The sequence below is a fragment of the Panthera pardus genome, unplaced genomic scaffold, assembly GCF_024362965.1.
Source record: "Panthera pardus isolate Hobbes unplaced genomic scaffold, ASM2436296v1 HiC_scaffold_26, whole genome shotgun sequence".
NCBI classification, from domain to species: domain Eukaryota; kingdom Metazoa; phylum Chordata; class Mammalia; order Carnivora; family Felidae; genus Panthera; species Panthera pardus.
This window is the reverse complement of record NW_026526832.1, coordinates 5,954,291-5,974,720: the sequence shown is the minus strand read 5'-3', so window position 1 is coordinate 5,974,720 and position 20,430 is coordinate 5,954,291. Positions and strand designations below refer to the sequence as shown.

General features: G+C 50.2%; 1 protein-coding gene across 2 annotated transcripts; it reads left to right on the top strand.

Moving 5' to 3' along the window:
• The first annotated feature begins 131 nt into the window (after nucleotides 1-131).
• On the top strand, nucleotides 132-13,806 carry TMEM127 (transmembrane protein 127). Of its 2 annotated transcripts, XM_019446169.2 has the most exons (4): nucleotides 132-290; nucleotides 698-1,015; nucleotides 9,773-9,937; nucleotides 10,719-13,806. In XM_019446169.2, the coding sequence occupies exons 2-4, from the start codon at nucleotides 772-774 to the stop codon at nucleotides 11,024-11,026; spliced, it is 717 nt and encodes a 238-aa protein (XP_019301714.1). In that variant the 5' UTR covers nucleotides 132-290; nucleotides 698-771; the 3' UTR covers nucleotides 11,027-13,806. The 2 variants fall into 2 exon arrangements, with proteins under 2 accessions (XP_019301714.1, XP_053746948.1); XM_053890973.1 differs by lacking the exon at nucleotides 698-1,015 and having other exon boundaries at nucleotides 133-290.
• Nucleotides 13,807-20,430: the final 6,624 nt, after the last annotated feature.

Below are 20,430 nucleotides of genomic sequence, written 5' to 3'. Positions count from 1 at the left end.
AGTCAATTTCCCCCCACCCCAGGAGGAAAGCACCGCGGGACAGTCTCGAACTACCAGTCCCGTGAGGCCCTGCGCAGGGAGCCGGCGGCGCGCCCGGGCTGTGACGCGCGCGGGGGACGGGGCGGGGAGCCGGAGGAGGCGGAGGCAGAGGTGGAGGAAGCCGGAAGTGGATCGGCCCGGGTCGGTCCGGGCGTTGCGGGTTTGGGGCCTGGGATCGCTCGGCTCCCGGCAGCTGCGGAGCCCCTGACAGAACTGAGCGGCGCCATACCGGCCCTGAGGCCTGCTGACCGGTGAGGAACAGGAGTCGGTGTAGGGGAGGCTCCTTTCTGGCCACAGGTCGCAGCCCGAGAGGACTGTTTCCAGATCCCGGGTCCCCGATCCCCGCGGCCCAGCCCGGTCCTCTACCCCTCGGCACTCTCTGGCGGAGACCCCAGATCTATCTCTCATCAGTAGCAGATATTAGCGCCTCTACTCTGGCCTGCCCAGACCTGGCCGGCCCTCGTCCCTCTCCGGGTCCCTATTCCTCACCTCCGCAGCCCCATTCCAGGGACCCTGTCCCCGCCCCCCGACTCCCTGCAGCCCTCTTGTCTATGCTTGGCCCCAGGTCCCACCCCCTATTCTCGAGTGTGGGCCCTGACAGCGCTGCGCCAGCCCCCCCTTCCGTGAACCCAGTGCCTTGCTCTCCTCCCCGGGACAGGCAGGCTCAGCGCGCCCTGCGGAGGTCCGCGGCGAACAGCAGCGACCGCGGAGCGACGGCGGGCGGCCCCGGGCATGTACGCCCCCGGAGGCGCAGGGCTGCCTGGCGGGCGCCGGCGGAGGAGCCCTGGAGGCAGCGCTCTGCCCAAGCAGCCGGAGCGTAGTTTGGCCTCGGCTCTGCCGGGTGCCCTGTCCATCACGGCGCTGTGCACTGCCCTCGCGGAGCCTGCCTGGCTGCACATCCACGGTGGCACCTGTTCTCGTCAGGAGCTGGGGGTCTCCGACGTGCTGGGCTACGTGCACCCGGACCTGCTGAAAGGTGAGGGCGCTGCGCGCCGGCCCTCTTCTTTCTGAACGATAGGGACATCCTTGGTGGAGAACAGAATGCGGTGCGGGCTGGAGCAGAGATAGCCAGGGGCAGGCACTTGGCTTTAAGAAAACACCCCCATTCTTGCCTGGTGTACATGCCCACCAGGTGGCTCTGTTTGGGGTCTGGCCCCTCATTAATTCTGATGTTATTCAGCCAGGCACCTACTTCTTACGCCGTGCTAATCTGGACTGCTGTTATTTTAGGATTCTGCCTAAGGAAGGGCGCTGTATATCGAGAACTGATAAGGGTGCTGGGCATCACAATTAGCTGCCCCTTTATGAGGAACCTACGGAATATAGGAAGGTTTCTTTGGGGGCAGCCAGATGGAGGGAGGAAGAGGAACTTTAGTGTGGCCAGCTTTCAATAGATATTTTAGAGTTCTATCATAACTGGGTTTTTGCTAGAGAAAAAGGGAGTTTATGGCATTTTCGATAACCAGAAGTCAGTTCCATTGCCCCCTCGGTAAAACAATCGGAATTTGTCTCTTGGAACCTTGACAAGCGGGTGGGCTCGAGTGAAGTAAGATTGCTTTGTTCTTCATCATGCTTCCTAGCCCGGTGGCCAGGAGAGGAGAAAGGGACTGTTCTCTTTACTTGGGCACAGAGGAGACCAAAATTTCCGGAGGTGGGTGTGGGCGTGGGGGGTGGGGGGGCTGTCCCAGGGAGCCTCATAGGTTATCCTGCCCAGCCCTGTCTCCAGTAATGAAAGTAAAGGCTGTGTGGTGGGAAGCAGGACTGCACTTGCCTGGCTTCAACCCCCAAAATGGTCAGAGAATCCCCAAAAGCCCTTAGTAACAGCACAGTTCATTACCTTCAAGGTCTTTTGAACCGTTTATGAAGGTCTTCATATTTTCTCCCTGGGCCACCCCCATCTGTGATGCATTCCAGATGTTTACTTCCCTATGTATCGGAAGCATTAGCTATCTCCACTTTGCCTCTTTAAGGATTCAGGCACTGGGATTTAGTGAAAAGGTCAAATTCTCTCCCGTGCTTTGGATTATATGCCACTTCTGCAGGCCTAGTCTGAAAAACCCTATCCTTAGAGCCTAATGTTGTCTTTCTCTAAGAGTTCTCTTGCTGTTTTGAATCTCTCTGGAGTTTTCGATGTTTTAGGATAGTTTTGTAGAGAACAGGATGGGGGTTTCTTGTTTACTTCTACATTTCACCGTGATGAAATTTGCTGGTTGGGCTCACTGAGACCCAAGTTATACACATGATGGAGGCCTCGTGACGTGCAGCTTTTTCTCTGGCGTGTAGCTGGTGGCAGAAAAGCCATCCAGCTTGAGTAGAGCCTGGATGGTTCTACCCTCAGCACACTACCTACCTTGGAGCACAGCTGCTGCCTTTCCATTACTTCATCTAGATCTTTGCCACTGATCATCTGCTGTTCCAGTGTAACCTGTCCCCTGCAAACTGGGAGAGAGTTCATGGTGCTTCCCCCCTTTCAAATCATTCCTGGAGAGGCTCACAGAATCTGTGTGATGGAGGGAGAGGCACTCTGGTCCCATGTCCTTATTTCAGAGGCCCAGCAAGCTGTGTCTGAGAGAAGTGAAGTGATCTCTCCAGGGTCACACAACTGGGGGCCGAGCTAAGGCTGCTGACATCTATCGAGTCCAGTATAAAATGATGCTGTCTCCTGTTTCTTCACCTTTGTTTTACTTGAGTGTCATAGAGAATGATCTCATGAGTGTTCCACATTGGTGTGCATCCTTGTTAAAGGCATTTAAAAAATAAAAACAAATTCTTGATGCAGGTTCTCTTTTGTTGACGTATATATTTACCCTTTTTAAGTTTTTCAAGCCAGATTTGGTCTTTTATAAAGCATGTTGCCTTAATCTTTACATTACATTTACTCATGCATTTAGCGATCTTACCCCATGGATAGTTTCAACCTACTTTTCCGTGGCCACCTTGTTGGCCATTGCAAGCTAGGAACATGTGGGCGTCCATTAATAAGGAAGGTGCCAGTGGTACCTCATGAACTCTCAGAGAACAAGGCAAGGAATCAGGAGGTCCCTGATGGCTTCTCTTCCTTTTCTCTGTACCTGTTGGGTTTTTGGTACCCCATGGGCCTTTAGACATGGGCTTTCCTGTGCAATTATGTTGATCCTTAGGGCCTAACCCACGTCCTAGCATGAAAGCCTGGGATATTCCATATCTCAGGAGGGAGCAGAGCTTCGGGGCACAGATCTGATGCCTATAGTTGCTACCAGAGGGAGAACAGGCCCTACCAGGTCTCTGCAGGTGAAGGGGAGTAGATGGGGCCGGCAGGCTTTGGAGCAGTGCCTTCCTGTTTCGCAGCCCCCCTTCTTGAGTGCTAGGCGTTGTGCTAAGCACACTCCATGTCTGGCTTTAGTTTCTTCTGAATATCTTTCTTTGGTAAGTACTGTCCTAACGTCCTAACCTCACTTCACAAAGGTCTCAGGCTCAGGTGGTGGTGGACCTCCACTCTTAGCACCATACTTTGTACACTCGAGGTTTCTTTTTCCTTCTATTGGAGCTGTCCAAGGCTTATTATCTCCCCATTCTAGTAGAGTTTTTCTCACAAGCCCAGCCAAAGCTGTGCTTCTTATCCCTCGTGGCCTCAGCATTCCAGCTCAAGTTGGTGATCCTGAGGCAAAGCCACTCACCCTCTTGCTGTCACTTGCAGAGCCCCAGAAGGCTTTGGCAAATGCTGGCTGGCTCAAAAGATTTGGTCCTGAATTCTTCCACTCTCCAGGGGGTGCCTGCTTCTCACACAGCTCTTCACCCTGGGCCCAGGTCCATAGATATGCTCAGACTGCTAGTGGCCCCAGGCAGCAGAGCCCCAGATAATTGTTCCTTCTGAGCCCCAGTCCCTGCTATCAAGTGTGGCCAGCAAAGGGCAGCTCACAGCTTCAGGAAGCATCTTTGGAGAATGAGGAAGTTTGGGATTTGAAGTCAATGAATCACAGTTGACAACAAGCCACGAAGATCAAGGCCCTTCCAGGGAGGGCCAGTGTGCCTGCTGAGTGGTGACTAATGCAGCTGGCACTTTCAATGCCTGCCGGGCCTGTCCCCAGAGGCAGCTCAGCTAGAACCTTTAGTATCTGTGGTAATACCCAGCCAGGCACTAGAGGGCCCTGTTGGAGTCCTGTGTCAGAAGCCTGTCTGGAAGCTAAAAAGTCACAGTGAGCTGTGCAGGTGGGATAGATGAACTCTGAGAAGGATTGGGGCAAGGGGGAAGTGCCTCTGACTCGCTGAGACTCCAGTGAGGGGTGAAGGGATGGAGGATGAGACAGAAGAAGGGAACTGTCCAGAAGCCACTTTAACCCTCCTGCCTGCAGGAGGAGGGGGTGAGAGCTATGGGCAGGTAGACAGGAAGAGCCAGGGCCTTCAAAACAAATCCATCCCAGTGACTCACCAGTGACCTTGGGCAAAGTCAGTTCCTTGGGATCCTATTACACAGCAGCTGCCTTCTTCCCTGGTGACTGGAGGGGACAGTCAGCAATAATTACCAAAATAAACAGCACAACTGGAGAAGAGGATGTGTTCTCTGACTTACTAGAGTGTAGTAGACTGTACCACTGGTTTGAATTTAAAATTAGGACCCTGCCCCATATGCCATTTCTCTCCACAAATAAAATAATACTTGGGGCGCCTGGGTGGCTCAGTCGGTTAAGCGTCTGACTTCAGCTCAGGTCACGATCTCACGTTCCGTGAGTTCGAGCCCCGCGTCGGGCTCTGGGCTGATGGCTCAGAGCCTGGAGCCTGCTTCCTGTTCTGTGTCTCCCTCTCTCTCTGCCCCTCCCCCGTTCATGCTCTGTCTCTCTCTCTCTCTCTCAAAAATAAATAAACGTTAAAAAATTAAAAAAAAAATAATACATACATAACATTTGGGGATTTTTTTTTTCCCTTTAGCAACCCTCAAGGGAGTGGATATTCGTTGCCCTCCCTGCCATACTGATGTCTGGCAGGGGAGGAGAGAAACAGACATTGAGATCCTGACCCTGGGAGAGTCTGAGCTGAGTTCTAAGCATGTCTGCAATAACTCTGCCTGGCTTTTCTGTGTGCTCGGAGACTCTCTGATGAAAGACTTCTTGGGATATGAGGCAGACTCCTGGGGTATCTGTAAACATCACTCCAAGGGAAGTTTATTTTATTTTTTAAAACACTTTTTAATGTTTATTTACTTCTTTCTTTATTTATTTTTGAGAGAGAGACACACACAGAGTGCAAGCCGGGGAGGAGCAAAAAACGAGGGAGATACACAAATCCAAAGCAGGCTCCAGGCTCTGAGCTGTCAGCACAGAGCCCAACGTAGGGCTCGAACCCACAAACCATGAGATCATGACCTGAGCCAAAGTCGGACGCCCAACCGACTAAGCCACCCCGGCGCCCCTACAAGGGAAGTTTGTATTTCGCTTCCCCACCATGCCTGAGGGTTTACTCACAGCTTTGGAATAGAGAAAGGCGGTCATATTGAAACAAAACTCATTTGAATTTTGGGTCAAAAGCTCTTTCTCTGTACCACATTATCACTCTTGTGGGCAGATTCTCAGTCTGGCTTTAGTCGGCTCTTTCCCTGGCCCACACTGGCTGACGTGTGCAGAGGAGGAAGTACCAGTGGAAGGAGGAAAGGCACGCCGGGGATGACACAGCTGTGGCCCAGCCATAACAGCCCCAGTGCCGAGAGAGTGGGCCAGTGGCAGTCCGTACAGGCCCATTCCTGGCATGGTGTGAGTTGACTCTTTCGGCACACCCCTTCATAGAGGGAGCAGGTGTTACTGCTTTCATTTGCTAGATGAGAGAGCAGGGCAGTTAAGTGACTTGCTCAAGGTAACACAGAGTCTGTGGTCGGTCTAGGATTCGGTGCCTTTCTGGCGTCCCCACTGCTTTCAAGAGCCAGACCGATGGCTGCAGAAGCCCAGACCACACCGAGCAGGTTTTGCCCAGTGATTCCCACTTCTCATGGCTCAATGACCCAAGCCTTTCTTGCCTAGAAGAGCTTTCATGCTTCCAGCTGTTCCGTTAGTGAGCTCAGCAGCCACTGGCTCTGAGGATGGCTCGGACAGCATTCGTATGAACTTCTGACCCTTCGTTCAAATACCGCTCTTTAGGATTTGATTGATTACTTCCATTAGGAAAGAATGAAACGGCTAAGTCTGGTGCTTGATGATTCCAAGCCTCATGATGCAAGGGAGGCTGATGCGGGTTTGGAGTCTTAACTGTGCTGTGTGACCTGGAGGAAGTCCCTTGACCTCCTGGAGCCTCCGATTCCTCATCTGAGCTGTGTGATGAATCCCCCAGTGTGGAGTGAGGCATACCTAAAGTAACACTTTTTTTTTTTTTTTTTTTTAAAGTAGGCTCTACACCCAATGTGGGGCTTGCATTCACAACCTCAAGGTCAAGAGTAACATGCTCTACTGATCAAGCCAGCCAGGTGCCCCAACTAAAATAATGTATGACCCATCTGTGCACACAGGCTATTCCTGGAGGGGTACACAAGAAACCACCAATAATATTTGTCTCTTGGGTGGGGCAGTTGGGCATTTGGAAGGGTAGGGACGTCCTCTCTGAAGCTTTTTATCACGTGCACGTCTCCGTTATTATTGAAATAAGTGTATTACGAAACATAAGACATAATAGGAGTATATATAATAAATGTATTTTTAAGGATGGTAATAAAACGAACATCCTGTACTCCCTATGCAGCCAAAGAAAGTGTCTGAAGCACTGATGTATTACTTCTTTCAGTTAAAACTAATTGTTAAAATTTAGTTGGTTTTTTTTCTTTAAGTTTATTTTTGAGGGAGAGAGCACGCGTGCACATGTGCGTGCATGTGTGTGAGTAGGGGAGGGGCAGAGAGAGAGGGGGACAGGATCTCAGGCAGGCTCGGTGCTTTTCGCACAGAGCCTGATGTGGGGCCTGAACTCCGAAACCTCAAGACCTTGACCTGAGCCTAGATCAAGAGTCAGATGTTCAACCAACTGAGTCACCCAGGCACTCCGAAATTTGGTTTGTTTATTTATTTATTTATTTTGATAGAAAGTGCAAGTGGGGGGGGGGAGGAGAGAGAGAGAGAGAGAGAGAGAGAGAGAGAGAGAGAGAGAGAGAGAGAGAGGGAGAGGGAGAGGGAGAGAGAACCCCAAGCAGGCTCCATACTCTCCGTGTGGAGTCCCATGTGGGGCTCAAACACAGGAACCATGAGATCATGACCTGAGCAGAAGTCAGATGCTTAATCAACCGAGCCACCCAGGTGCCCCTAGTTGATTTTTAAGAACCACAATTAAAGCACCACTCAGAGTGTCTGGCCACATTAAGTAATGCTGCTGAAATCAGAACACAGCCTGCTGCAGCGCCGAGTGTGATGTAAGCCCTTACACCCTGCCGCTCTCAGGTTATTCTTGGAAGCACTAGAAGAACACTTTTGTCCCGTCCTGTCCCGTCCCTGCTATGTGCCGTGTGGAGCCCAAGAAGAACTGTCTCAGAGAGCTTTTAACAATATTCAAGCAAAGGCAGGAGACAGCCTCCTGCCTCCAGGAGCTTTTCTTTCAGTGAGGCCTGTGGGTTTCTAGACTCCTTCAGGCCATAGCGCTGTCTTAGGCGATGCAGGGCTGGGTTAAGCGAAGGCTGGTCCTGGTTGCTGGCAGAGCTCACTCATAGGCAAGCCTCTTAGCAGCAGACGGTTTCCCAGGCTGGATGATGGGACCCAAAACAGATGGTCAGCTGACAAGAGAGCGGCAGATAGCTCTGGGGCAGCTTAATGAATGATCTGCAGCCAGATGGAGGCATAGGAGTCCGGTGTGAGCTCAGCCAACATCTGCCGGGTGAATTCTGAGCCTGAGGCAGGGAATGCATGCTGTCACAAAGGCCCAGAGCCTCTTGGTCTGGTTCTTCAGGGTGGGAGGCCATACCCTCTGCCCAAGATCCAGTGATGCCAGTGTCCGTTGGTTTGAGCCTGCCTTGTGGGGTTCAGGTCGTCTCTCCAGGTTCCTGGACTATTCTTCAGCAGTCCACTTTCCATCATAGGTCTGGGGTCAGTGTTTCTTGGAATGTAAGGCCTGGCCCACCTGCCTGGGAATTACCTGGGCTGCTTGCTAAAATCCAGATCCCTAGGCCCTGCTTCAGGCTGAGGGCTCAGAATCTCTGGGGCCTGGGAACATGCTCTCAGCCAGCACCCTTGCGATTTTCATGTGAACTAGATTGATGACCATCATCCCACAGCCTGTCAGTGTCAGCCTCAGATCAAGACTCAGGAAAGAAGCCTATAGTCTAAGTCCTGCCGGCCCTTTCCAAATTGCCCTAAATCAGTTGGTGACCCATGGCCTAAATGAAAGAAGAATTTGCCCATGGTTAGAATAGAAGGGGGAGAGTTAGTGAAGGCCCATTTCTTTCTACCAAAGCCTAAAATGGTTTCTTCTTGGATGGGCCTTTATTCTATGTGATTCTGGGAGCTCTAGTAGTTTGCATAGATATACAATGGAACAGTGTTGTCTAGATGATTTTTTTTTAATTTTTTTTTTTAACGTTTATTTTTGAGACAGGGAGAGACAGAGCATGAACGGGGGAGGTTCAGAGTGAGGGAGACACAGAATCTGAAACAGGCTCCAGGCTCCGAGCTGTCAGCACAGAGCCCGATGTGGGGCTCGAACCCACAGACCGCGAGATCATGACCTGAGCCGAAGTCGGCCGCTTAACCGACTGAGCCACCCAGGCGCCCCGATGATTTTTTTTTTTTTTTAAAGAAGTTTCTAAAGTCCTAGAAGTTTGCTGTTTGTGTCTGGTGATGGTTGTCATCCTGGGACCTCCCTTCTCCATGACCCTGGGGACTCTGGACTCTGAGTGTTGGGGCTCTTGTTTCAGCATCTTCCTTTTTCTTGGTTCACTCCTTCGTTTGGGTAGAGCATGCACCCCTCAATAGCCTTGGCCTCATTTTAGAAGGTGTCGGGGGCTGTCAGTTTCGGAGTCTGTTAGGCTTTTGTGGTGTAAACTAATTGCTTCTTAGCTTTTCCCACATCTGGGAAAAGCTTATCTAGTGGGCTACTTGAGCTTACCTAGTACGTTAAGTCCATTCTGAGTAGTTCTAACTCCTTTTAATTTCCAGTTTCCAGAATTTTGTTTTGCCCCTCTCCTCTTTGTGTGGGTTTATGCCTTAAATTTTTTTTCTTTTGTTTTAGTAGCGTGCAAGGAGGGAGCAAAAATAAATGTGACTTACTAGTCTACCCTCTTTCCTGGTTTATTTAGCACTCTTCTAATTCTCTGTTTTTGTAAACTGCTTCAACTTCTTTTTGAACAAGGGAATGAATGAGTGGCTAGATAGACAGTCAACATTAATCGGCCTCTGGCCTTAGCCTCTTTGGCCGTCCCAGCTCAGAAGTCAGTGGGCTTTTCCTGCTAGCCCAAAGCACGCTTTTCGCAGAGTGGGTTACCATGTCAGGCTAATCGTCAAGGTCTTTACAAATGGTTAGCAGAGGGTGGCAAGCACGAGGAAGTGGAGCCCTTCACTCAGGCTGATTTTGTTGGAAAGGGAAGAAGGACCTGAGGCTCATGGGAGCAGTGACCAGGGTTCCTGTCTGCTGTTCCATCTCCTGTGGAGGCCAGCTGGAGCAGGAGCCAAGACTGCTCGGTCCAGTACTCCCCTGGTTCCCCAGGACTGTGGTAGAGGGGGACAAACACCTCCCAGCGGGAGGCTTTCTGCACCAAGGTGTTGCTTGGGGTCCTGAAGATCTGGTTCTTCCCCTACAGACTTCTGCATGAATCCCCAGACAGTACTGCTCCTGCGGGTCATCGCCGCCTTCTGCTTCCTGGGCATCCTGTGTAGTCTCTCTGCGTTCCTCCTAGATGTCTTTGGGCCCAAGCATCCAGCTCTGAAGATCACCCGTCGCTATGCCTTCGCCCACATCCTTACAGGTACGCTTGGGCCTGCTCACGGTGGGGAAGGAACTGCCACAGGGCAGAGGCACCCCGTCTGGAGTTGCAGTTGGGGTCCTAGGGGTTTCTGTGAGCAGACACCATTCCAGATTCTTATTTCAGCTTTAGCCTTTCACAAAGCATGGAGTTGTAATAGCAGCTTGTTTCTTTCATTCGCATTTATGCCTGCCAGGGCCACAGAGCCACTCGGCCCAGCTGTGGAGAGGGAATATTGTTCGTATTCCACAAGAAATCTCTGTGCTCTCTAAGAACTGGAGTTGAAGCTCAGCTGGGGTTCACGGGGCCTGGCACAAGCAGGGAAGGAAACCGGGGTGTCTCACTGTATCTCCCCTGGAGTACCTGGTCTCATCGCCTTCTCTCTTCCTGCTTCCCTGCATGCCACCTTTCTCTATTAGGTGCAGCCTCTGTCCTCCCTCATGACTGGGCTGCTGTGTTGATTTGACTTGTGGTGGTGCCGATTCCACCCCCAAACTGCATGAGCTGGTCTATCCCTTTCAAACACACAGTGACTTATAGCAGCCTGATATCCCAATTCCAAATTCTTGAGACGCAGAGACTCTGACTGGCCAAGAAGGGGTCGGGCCTCTGGGCCCAGCCCCAGCCCGAGAATTTTCCTGGCCAAGAGAGCTCCCCACTGCAGTGTCTGGAGCCGGGCAGGTTCTCTGAGAATGAGGTTTGGGCGGAGAGGCTGCAGTTGGTTCTTTGAGCATCCTGGCTGCAGGGTGCCTACTAATCCCCATGCTGTCGCTCTGTCCCCCAGTCCTGCAGTGTGCCACCGTCATCGGCTTTTCCTACTGGGCTTCTGAACTCATCCTGGCCCAGCAGCAGCAACATAAGAAGTACCATGGCTCCCAGGTCTATGTCACCTTTGCTGTTAGTTTCTACCTGGTGGCAGGAGCCGGTGGAGCCTCGATCCTGGCCACAGCAGCCAACCTCCTGCGCCACTACCCCACAGAGGAGGAGGAGCAGGCCCTAGAGCTGCTCTCCGAGATGGAGGAGAACGAGCCCTACCCAGCAGAGTATGAGGTTATCAACCAATTCCAGCCGCCCCCGGCCTACACACCCTAATGCCGGCCGAGGGCTTTCTGCCACAGCAGCCCCTCCCCACTCTGCGGCGCTTCTCACCCCCAGAGGAGCTCCTGTCCCCAGCAGGCCTCACTGGTAGGATCCTGACCATTTCACCAAACCTTCCCAGGAGAGACTCTGCCTTTAAGGTTGTTCATGTATCCCTGCTCTCGAAACCTGGGATTCGCAGATTTTATATAATGCACTGTTTCCCCTCTTGTCACCTTCCTGTCCCTTCGCGGTCACTAGTCATTACCAACCAGGGATGGTCATACAACTTTTCTCCCTTCATGGGCCGTATCTTCGAAACTGGGACTTTCCTTGGGATGCTGTTGACAGTGGACAGTCCCAGATAGAAGTGTCAGCAGGTGCAAAGGGAAAGGGGGCTATGCCCTGCAGGCTTACTTCATAACAGTCCGTGTTTGTCCCACAGTTGTAACCCTGGACTGACCCCACCCCCCCATTCCTTCTTGGAGGGCCCCAGTACCGGGCCGTCCACTCCACGGAATTCTCTGCACTTTAGTCTTTGGACTTCCCATTACGTGTGTTCTGGTTTTATGGGAAGAAGGAATTGCTGTCGGGAAGCAGAGCCAGTGCTCTCCCCGCCCTGCCCTTGCTTGGGTGACTGGAGCCCAGGCAAAGAGAGCAGCAGCTGGCGTGGGCCTGAGGCCCCCCTGGTGCCCATAAAGGATCAGAGTGAGGGGGGCCAAATCTCCCTAGCCCCTTCACCTTTTAAAACGTGAGTGGTTTTAGAAGGATCAAGCAAAACAACCAACAGCAACAATATTGTTTTTAAACTAGCGACAAGACTGTTGTCGTTTTTTCAGACACGTATCCCATTCCTTTTGGCTCCGCAGTGTTTGGGGCCACCACTCCTCCCAGGTAGGTCCTCCCTGAACCTCTCCCAGCAGAATGCAGCCTCTTCCCTTGCTCCCTCCCCTGCAGTGACCCGGCTCCCTGGGCCCTTCCTGTGGAACCCAGAGCCCTGGCAGCCCCCGAGGGGCTGAGGACTGTGGCCTGGCTGGCCGGCCAGCGTGGTGCTCCTCAGGACTGTGGCACTGAGATGTAACCTGGCCTCCGTGCAGGAACAGGGGCCACAGTAGGGCAGGAAACCCGCCACTCTCCACATAGGAACCGCCACCAGTGGGGTCCCATCGCGTGAGGTGTCAACACCACCCTGTCGGACTAACGGACCTGGCTGTGTTCTTCAGGCTCAGTGTGTCCCCTGGACTGTGACTTGGGGCAACGGCTTGCTGCATGCCCCTCTTCTCGAATGTACTCTGTCTGGTCTAGGAGTGTGCCGCTGGCTCTTCCTTGCCCAGCCATCACTCTGGCTATCCTGTTTGCCACACATAGCTTTGGGTCTGGCTGGAAACTCTGCCCTGAGATCTGGGGCAAAAGTGGGAGAAACGTGAGAGATCTTCAGCGTGGATCCAGATGGCCGGGCTTCTTTGGAATCAGTGTCCAATGCCGAGCTGAAAAGCAGATTGGATCCCAATTTCCTTTCACGGGCAACAGACCGAACAAGACCGGAGAATGGATACCACTGTTGAGTTGGGGCTAGAAAGGGACTGTCTTGTATCTCGTCCTTCTTCAGCCTGTCGTCCTGGGGACATCTGGACAGATGCCTGCGTGGGAGGTGAAGACCATGTCTGTGCACGAGTGAGCGGCTGCCTGGAGTTCACTGTGATGCCAACGTGTGTCCCATGGTGACTCTCACACTCTTCCAGACTTTTCGGCAAGAAAGACCACAGTATGATACCTGAGCACAAAGCCAAGGAGCTAAATTAAGTCTTACGTCTGTCTGTAAAGTCCGAGTTTGCCTTTGGCAGATCTCCAGGGTGTGGCCAGCTCTCTCAGACCGTGGGTGTCCAAGCAGGCAGACCAAGAGACCGGGCACCAAACACGCATGCCAAAGTGACCAGTCATCTCATGAGGACCCAGACATGACCCTGTGGACCGTTCCATGTGATTTGGAACCCACTTTTTATTAGCTCCCCATACCTCTGGCCTTTCTCTTTTTCCCTGCCATCCTGACACTGATAGTTTGTCATATATATCCCCCTGGTTGTGTTTTGTTTTTTTTTCTAGAAAAAAAAAATTAAAAAGCAAAACAAAACAAACTACAAATAAGAATGTAAATGCCAGTGGCTCCCTGTCATTTTTCTGTTGCAGTTTCCCTGATTTGGTTTGTTCCCTTCCTCTTAGAGAAGCAGGAGAAATTGATGAAGTGTGTAATCAAATAAAAAGAAAAGAAGGGACTTGCATGTGCTTACTCCATGCAAGGCATTTTCACCCCTAAAACCCCCCCCTAATCCTGAGACCTTCCACACCAGGGTCCCAAGGGTAGGAGCAATAGACACCTCCAGCCCGGTCCCTGTCTTCAGACCCTGAGCTCTTCTCTGCAGCTGCTGGTTAGCTGCAGAAGAGAAAGCTGCTTCTGAACCCCAGCCATGACGCGGAGAGAAATAGACTTCTTCAGAGCTAGGACTTGGAGAAGTTGCTGCACTTCCTTTTGAAACCACAGGGAATGATTACTTACTTACAGGGAGAGGCATGCGAGTGGAGACAGTTCCAGGAATGTAACTTGTAGAAGGATCCTGCCTTTAGTGTCCACGCGTCATGTGGCTACCCATCTTCCCTTCGTTCAGCCGACACACTAGGCCAAATGTATATCACGGCAGAAGGGTTTAGGGCTCCCTTTGAGGAGCAGCCTGTTTAGGTGTTCTTTTTTTTTTTTTTTTTTCCCCCTTTGGAAGAATACACATCTTTCCTGAAAGCTAGGATGTGCTCTGTCTCATCTCATTTCAGATCTTTACAAATGGCCCGTGTTGTGTACGAGGCGCCCTTAGGCACCATGAGAAGAAACAAGATGACCAGTGGCCCCCGTCTCCAAGAATTTTGTATTCTTAGTTCAGGAGATGGTCTTGTTCACAAACAGGCAGTGAAGTAAGTGGTCTAATGGACAGTTGGGGAAAGTGCTGTGTCAAGAGGGGAGGCTGGTTATGACTTGAGCGATTACAAAAGGCTTCACGGAGGAGGGCACCTTGAACCAGGCTTACCGTGAGAATTTGGAGGTAGGGCGTGGGGAGTTCCCACTGAAGGAATAGCGAGCAGAAGCACAACTGGAGGCCCGGATGTAGTGAGAGAAGAGGTTAGAAAGGTAAGAGGCCCATTGAAGGCACTAAAAGCAGTGGGGAATCCTGGAAAGGTTTTGAGAAGAGACAGGAGGGATCCAGGTTTCTTTTAATGACTGGTGACAGTGTGACGGAGGCCCAACTCCTGTTAAGTGTCAGAGCCTGAGGGTGTGGGAAATGGGAAGTGGTGTGGGGGCCTGGAAGCTTGCGGAAGGGGAAGAGACCAATCTCATGGCACGGAGGCAGAGTCAGCAGTGTGGGCTTAGAAGGGCTCACAGATGAGAAGATGCAGGATGCGAAGGGCAGCAAGGAGAGAACCTTGGAGAACAGAGGAAGAGGTGGTTGGGTCTTGGGGAAGAGCAGTTTTCTTAAAATAACTAGAGAATCTTCAGCTGACATCGCACCCACAGATGTCTACACCATCAGCCACTAAACTCATAGGTCACAAGGTTCTGTGGGGAGACAAAGGAACTAAAAAACTTTTTGGCCCTTGTTTCCAAATAGCCCGAAATCTTCTCCCCTGCATTTTTTTCTGGGAGTGGCATTTTAGTTAACGTTTGGGAGGCACGTGGAGGGGAGAAAATGACTCTTTGAATGGTGTACCTAAAGTGAAGGCTCTCTATTAGGTGCCCACTTTGAGAATTAATGTAACAGTTCCTCAGTTTGGGGAAAACGCTTGGCTTTGCTGCTGTGGGCAGGGGAAGTTTCCTCAGGAGAGATTTCAGCGGTTTCTTAAAGCTCAAAGATTTATGTTGGCCTGGTCTGCCCACTCAGCTGAGTGGGAAAAAAAAAAACCACAGTGAATGGTGAGGGGCTTTGTAACATGAGTTCAAGAAGACATAGAGTCCCCTCAGCCTTTTGGACAACCATGTCTCTGGAGAGTTTGGTGATGTAAAACTTTCAAAGAGACATCTGTGGTTCCATCTTACTTAAGGGCTTGGAAGGCTCTGAGAATGGGGCTGGAGTTACCGGGCCTGCAGGCAGCCCTGTTTGGAAGCTTCCAGTTCTCTTGGTCTCTGTAGCAAAAATGGCAGCTAGCCTTGTAAAGGACCTTCCCTTAATGGCGAGGTCTGACAAGACCCTGTAACTCGGTCCTCCACCTTGGTGTTACCTTCCTCTTGGGGTTCTCTCACCCAGATTTCTGGTGCCCCAACTATTGGCAGAGAGGTTCCTTGTGGAATAACACTGGGGTGGTGGGTGGGTTTTGTTTTCAAAAGGGAAGGCCATCCCTTATTCATGCTTTCCCACCTGTTTGCTTCCTTGTGCTCTAGTAAGAGTGGTGAGAGAAATTTGTGCATATGTTCACTTGAACACACAGACTATTAGGTTGCACAGGCCTTATGTCTTGTTTTTTACATTACTTCGTTAGGGGCAGGGAGGCTTGCTTTCTTATGCAATGTTCACTCACCAAATGAACATAGTGTGCTTTGTGAAGGATGCAAATATATGAATTCATACGATCCTCGTTCTTGAGGGCCTTCTAGTCCAGCTGTCAGGAAAGAGGAAATCTACAAGACCTGCAGAGACCTGACAAAAGCAGTTTGATGCCCCTTGAGACTAATGGTCTCGGAAGGCTTCATGAAGGAGAGACTCAATACAGGCATTGAAGAATGGGCAGGTTCTCATGAGAATAATGTAATCAATGGTGTGACAGTAAGAAAGGGACAGGCTTTTGGGGGTGGGGGGGAGCAATGAGTCAGTGTTTTGAAGTGGTGATAACCCACAGGAGGAGAGTAATAAGGTGGAGGGATCCAGCCCGTGAGGGCCTGGAAAGCAAAGGTTTTGTCAGAATACTTACAGCTCCAAGATACAGAACTCTTAACACAGAACTATCTTAAATGGAATTAATTTATTGGCTTGCATAACTGAAACAGTGACTTGGCGGGATCCAAGTACTCAAATGATGATGTCAAGACACTATTTCTCTCTCTCTCTCCGTTCTTCTCATGGGCTCAGGTAATTTCTCCCCAAAGGTGGTGAAGATGGTCAAAGCAGCCCTAGGCTGTTACTAATCTCTTGTTTAAGGACCGGGATGTCTCTTTTGTCGAAGGGATTTTGATCTGGTTCTGGAAGACTTGACCTGAAGTGCTTTGGCCTGGCAGCTCAAGCTGTATCCTTGATGACAAGAACACATGTTTTCCTGAATTGTTTTTAGGTTGTGAATTAGGGGAAACTGCCTGCTATGAAAAGATCTCACATACGGATGGATGAATAAGTGGATAAATGTTGTAAATACTTTCCGTTCTAAATAATAGATGAATAGAGCTTTGGGTTACGTACCATTTTGAAGCAAGGAGAAGGCAATTACTGCTGCCTCTTAGCCTGACCGTTGGAACCCAGGGTTTGCATCAGTCTTAGACAACTTACTTTCCAAGTACTGGGGAAAAGGGACCAAGGCATGGGCATCAAATCCTAATTAATTTAGAGTGGGCCCATTTAGCTCTCTGGGGAATGCCTAAGAAGTGATTTTTACAAATGCTGCTAAACCAATAAATTGGTGCTTCCTAACTGCCAGATCCCCAAACCGGGAGAGATTATGTCTAGTCTAGGACCTGGAGCCTGCATGAGGAACCTGCCACGAGGAAGGATGGGTCAGAGGGCAAGGGCATCTGCTAAGGGATACCAGAGAAAGACATCTGGAGAGGGGAGTATTCAGGGCCCCTAGCACTTTCTAGGCAAAGAGAGTCCATGAGCCGACTCCCAATACCAGTTCTCTGGACAGACAGACTGTATTGATCTTGAGGACAGAGTTGGGTTCCCTGGGCAGCAGACTGTGAGATAAAGATTAGCATGTGATGTGGTACTGGGGGTGTTCTCTGGTTCAACACCTATGGAGGAAGGGAAGGAAGCAGTCCTGGTCAGAGGGAGAAAGTGGGGTGCAAAGTCATCTCCACAAAGGCCTGACCCCACAGAGTTCTGAAGCTGGGATGATGGCCTTTTGAGTTGTCCTGAATTGGGGTGGGGGGACCAGGCCTTTATATGCTGGCTTCAGCGAGTCACTGGATGCATGCCCCAGAGAGGAAGGTGTTACCTCGGGCGAGGAAGCTCCATCACATGAGGGCAATTCCTAGAGGACTGATAACTGAGGGCTGTCAGCCAACAACACTCAAAGTACCTAGGAACAAGAAGCTCTTCAGTCATGAAGGTGGACCTGCAATGGCATTATCATGGTGTCCACTGTTCCTTCTGTTTGCTACTCAGATCCACTTCTTTGCGTAAGTTTTGGGAGCAGCTTGATTTTTCTGCAGGAAGCCGATGGTTCATGGGATAAGCCACGTTTCCCTCAACAGCTGGTCTTGAGGCCCCAACTAGATAACATCATCTTCCTCTTCAATCCATTTTAGATGCTTCTCACCCTCAGGAAGCACTTAAGCTGAGTGCCTAGTCACCGTGTTCTTTTCTGGCCATAGTTGCTGCACTTCTCTATTTACTCTCAACATTGAGCAATGGGGTAACAAAGACACAGCCAGCTGGACTGTCTGGGTGCTAACAAAGTATCTTCCTCTTTGCTCCCATTGTGTAACTGTAGCCCTGGCTCTTCCTGCTAATCAGGGTCAATTACTGCTGCTAGGATGGTGACGCCTGCTCCTTGCCTGCTGGTCCCTTGGCATAAGGGGCTCAAAGTGTCTGGTGGCACCTGAAGGTTAAAGTTCAATGGGATTTTTGTTATAGCCCCTGATGAAAATACTCCCATTTTGGGAACCAGGGCCTCAAAACCCTCAAAGTTCACAGGTGCAGTGAGAAATACCCAATGGGATCACTGGGCTTAATGGTACGTGAAGCCACTCCTACTTCCACCACTTGCTTCTGGACCTGTCTGTTCTTATTGGGACACAGCACCATACTGACTGTTGACAGAGTGTACATGGTGTCATGGAAGGTGGTACCCTATCCTTAGTTGGTATCATCTCTGTGCTGGAACCTCAGCTATGCCTTTACAGTCCACTCCTTCTCTCTGTTCATGCTGGCATCTGGATGGTATAGAATGTGATAAGGCCAGTGGATCCCATGGTCACATGCCACGGTCATGCCTCCTTTGCTGTGCAATGAATGGGTCCTTTGGTCTGATGCACCGTTATATGGGATCCTATGTCAATAGGTCAGACATTCAGTAACACTCAAAAGACACTGGTGCTGGCTGAGACCCTGCAGGCAGAAAAAGCAAACGCCCAGAATGTAGCAATTTCAGTCAAATAAATGGTTGCCTTTTCCAGGATGGAGAGTATCCAACGCAGTCAACTTGTCATCCAGCCTGGTTGCTCTCCTTGAGGAATATTGCCATTTGGGGGGCTCAGCATTGGCTTAATTGCTGGTAGTTTGGGCATTCAGCAGTGGCCTCAGCTTTTGCAAGTGGAGCCTATGTTCTTGGATCCATGTATTACTCCCATTCCTGCTACCATGGCTGCTCCATTCACATACCCATTGTGCTGGTACCGAGGTGGCTGATAGCATCTGGGGGCCATCAACTGATAAGTTATTCTTCCTACTTGTTCTTTAGGGCCTCTTTCAGGGTAGATACTCTCTGCAGGGCATCTGTACACTTCTTGTCTACTCAGAGTCCACCTATATACTCCTCTCTCTCCCAGACCTTTTGTTTTTTTTTTAGTTTATTTTTGACAGAGACAAAGACAGCATGAGTGGGGAGGGGCAGAGAGCAGAGACAGAGAATCCCAAGCAGGCTTCATGCTACCAGTGCAGGGCCCAATGCGGGGCTTGACTCACAAAACCGTGAGATCACGACCTGAACAAAAACCAAGAGTTGGACATGTAATCGACTGAACCACCCAGGTACCCTTCTCCCAGACCTTCTTGTCTGTTTTTTTTTTCATGTGCACTTATTTTTGAGAGAGAGCAAGTGAGCCCAGTTTGGGGGGGGGGCAGGGTAGAGAAAGATGGCGACACAGAATCTAAAGCAAGCTCTAGACTCTGAGCTGTCAGCACATAGCCTGATGCAGGGCTCAAACTCATGAGCTGTGAGATCGTGATCGGATGCTCAGCTGACTGTGCCACCCAGGTGCCCCTTTTTGTCCATCTTTCTTTCTCCTGCCAGGTCCCCAGTCAACCAGCCAAATCAACTGCCAGTGCTGTGAGTCCATACATATTTTAACTACTGCTACATTTCCACACAAAGTTAATGGCCAGGTGCACCACTGAGGATTTATCCTTTGGGAGAATTTTCCTGGCCACTGTCTTTCAGGATCACCTCAGGGTGGGGCTATAGTACAGACACAGTTCATTTTCTACTTGCATCCACGTACCATTCAGACCTATCAGCAAATTAAATTTTGCTTTTTTTCCTTGTTAGCTGATCAAAGGGACCTCACTTCCTATGTAACCATAGGTATGAGTTGAGGGCAGAGGCATTGGTGCAAAAACGGTAAGTGACACGAATGTCTAGGTCATCTGCTGGTAGAGCTTACTTGTGCCCCTGATCCTGTCCATACCCAATTCTGGATGTACTACTTCTGTCCTGCTAAGAATTATTGCTGGGCCTATTTAACTTTATGTTTTAGTAGGTCTAAAGGGCAGAACCTAACTTACACAAGAAAAGCTCATGATGAAGAATTTGGGGCCAACAAAAGTATACAAAGGGAATAGCTTTTCAACTTGTTCTGGGGATACACAAGCAAAAAGTTTGTTGATAACGGATTGGAAGGGAGGTCAGGCTAGAGAATACTGTTAGGGCCTCAACAGAAAAGTAGAAGAGAGAATGGTGTAGAAGAAATTGATCTATAAAATTCTAAAGTGGAAGAATTGGTAAGTTGGTACAGAAATGGAGACAGCAAGCATATTTATGCCATCCTTTTAAAAAACAAAATCATAGCTGTGAAAGGAAGGAGAGAGGTGGCATCTGAAAAGAGGATGAGTTAAAGGTCTCTTTTTCTCAAAGCTTTTTTGAAGATGGACTTATGTTTATGTACTGAAGGAAGAGGCAGTAGAGATGGAGAAAATGGCTAGATTTGAGGGTTAGAGGGGCTCAGCTGAAGTTCTTGAGAACTCATTTTGATAAACAAAACAAAAACAGAAAAGAAAAAAGAAAAAAAAAAAAACCAAAAAAGCAGAAGTGCTAAGCTTTTAATCAAGGGAGCAAGACAGTAGGAGAGTTCAATCTCTCTCCACACAGCCCCCTCCTGGCCATCACTGGGAAAATCCTGACTCAAAGTTTCAAATACTATTTTCTGTTATATACCCATTTCTCCTTACCTGCTTTCTGGGGAAAATAAATATCAATACCAATCCCCGGAGTAAAAGCAGACAGTCTGGATAGGA

What these genes read in the sequence shown, in the direction of transcription:
- TMEM127 (XM_019446169.2), top strand. Translation starts at nt 772, where the DNA reads ATGTACGCCCCCGGAGGCGCAGGGCTGCCTGGCGGGCGCCGGCGGAGG. An exon ending in GCACCCGGACCTGCTGAAAG is followed by an intron (nt 1,016 to 9,772) that starts GTGAGGGCGCTG and finishes CTTCCCCTACAG; the next exon opens with ACTTCTGCATGAATCCCCAG. An exon ending in CTTCGCCCACATCCTTACAG is followed by an intron (nt 9,938 to 10,718) that starts GTACGCTTGGGC and finishes TCTGTCCCCCAG; the next exon opens with TCCTGCAGTGTGCCACCGTC.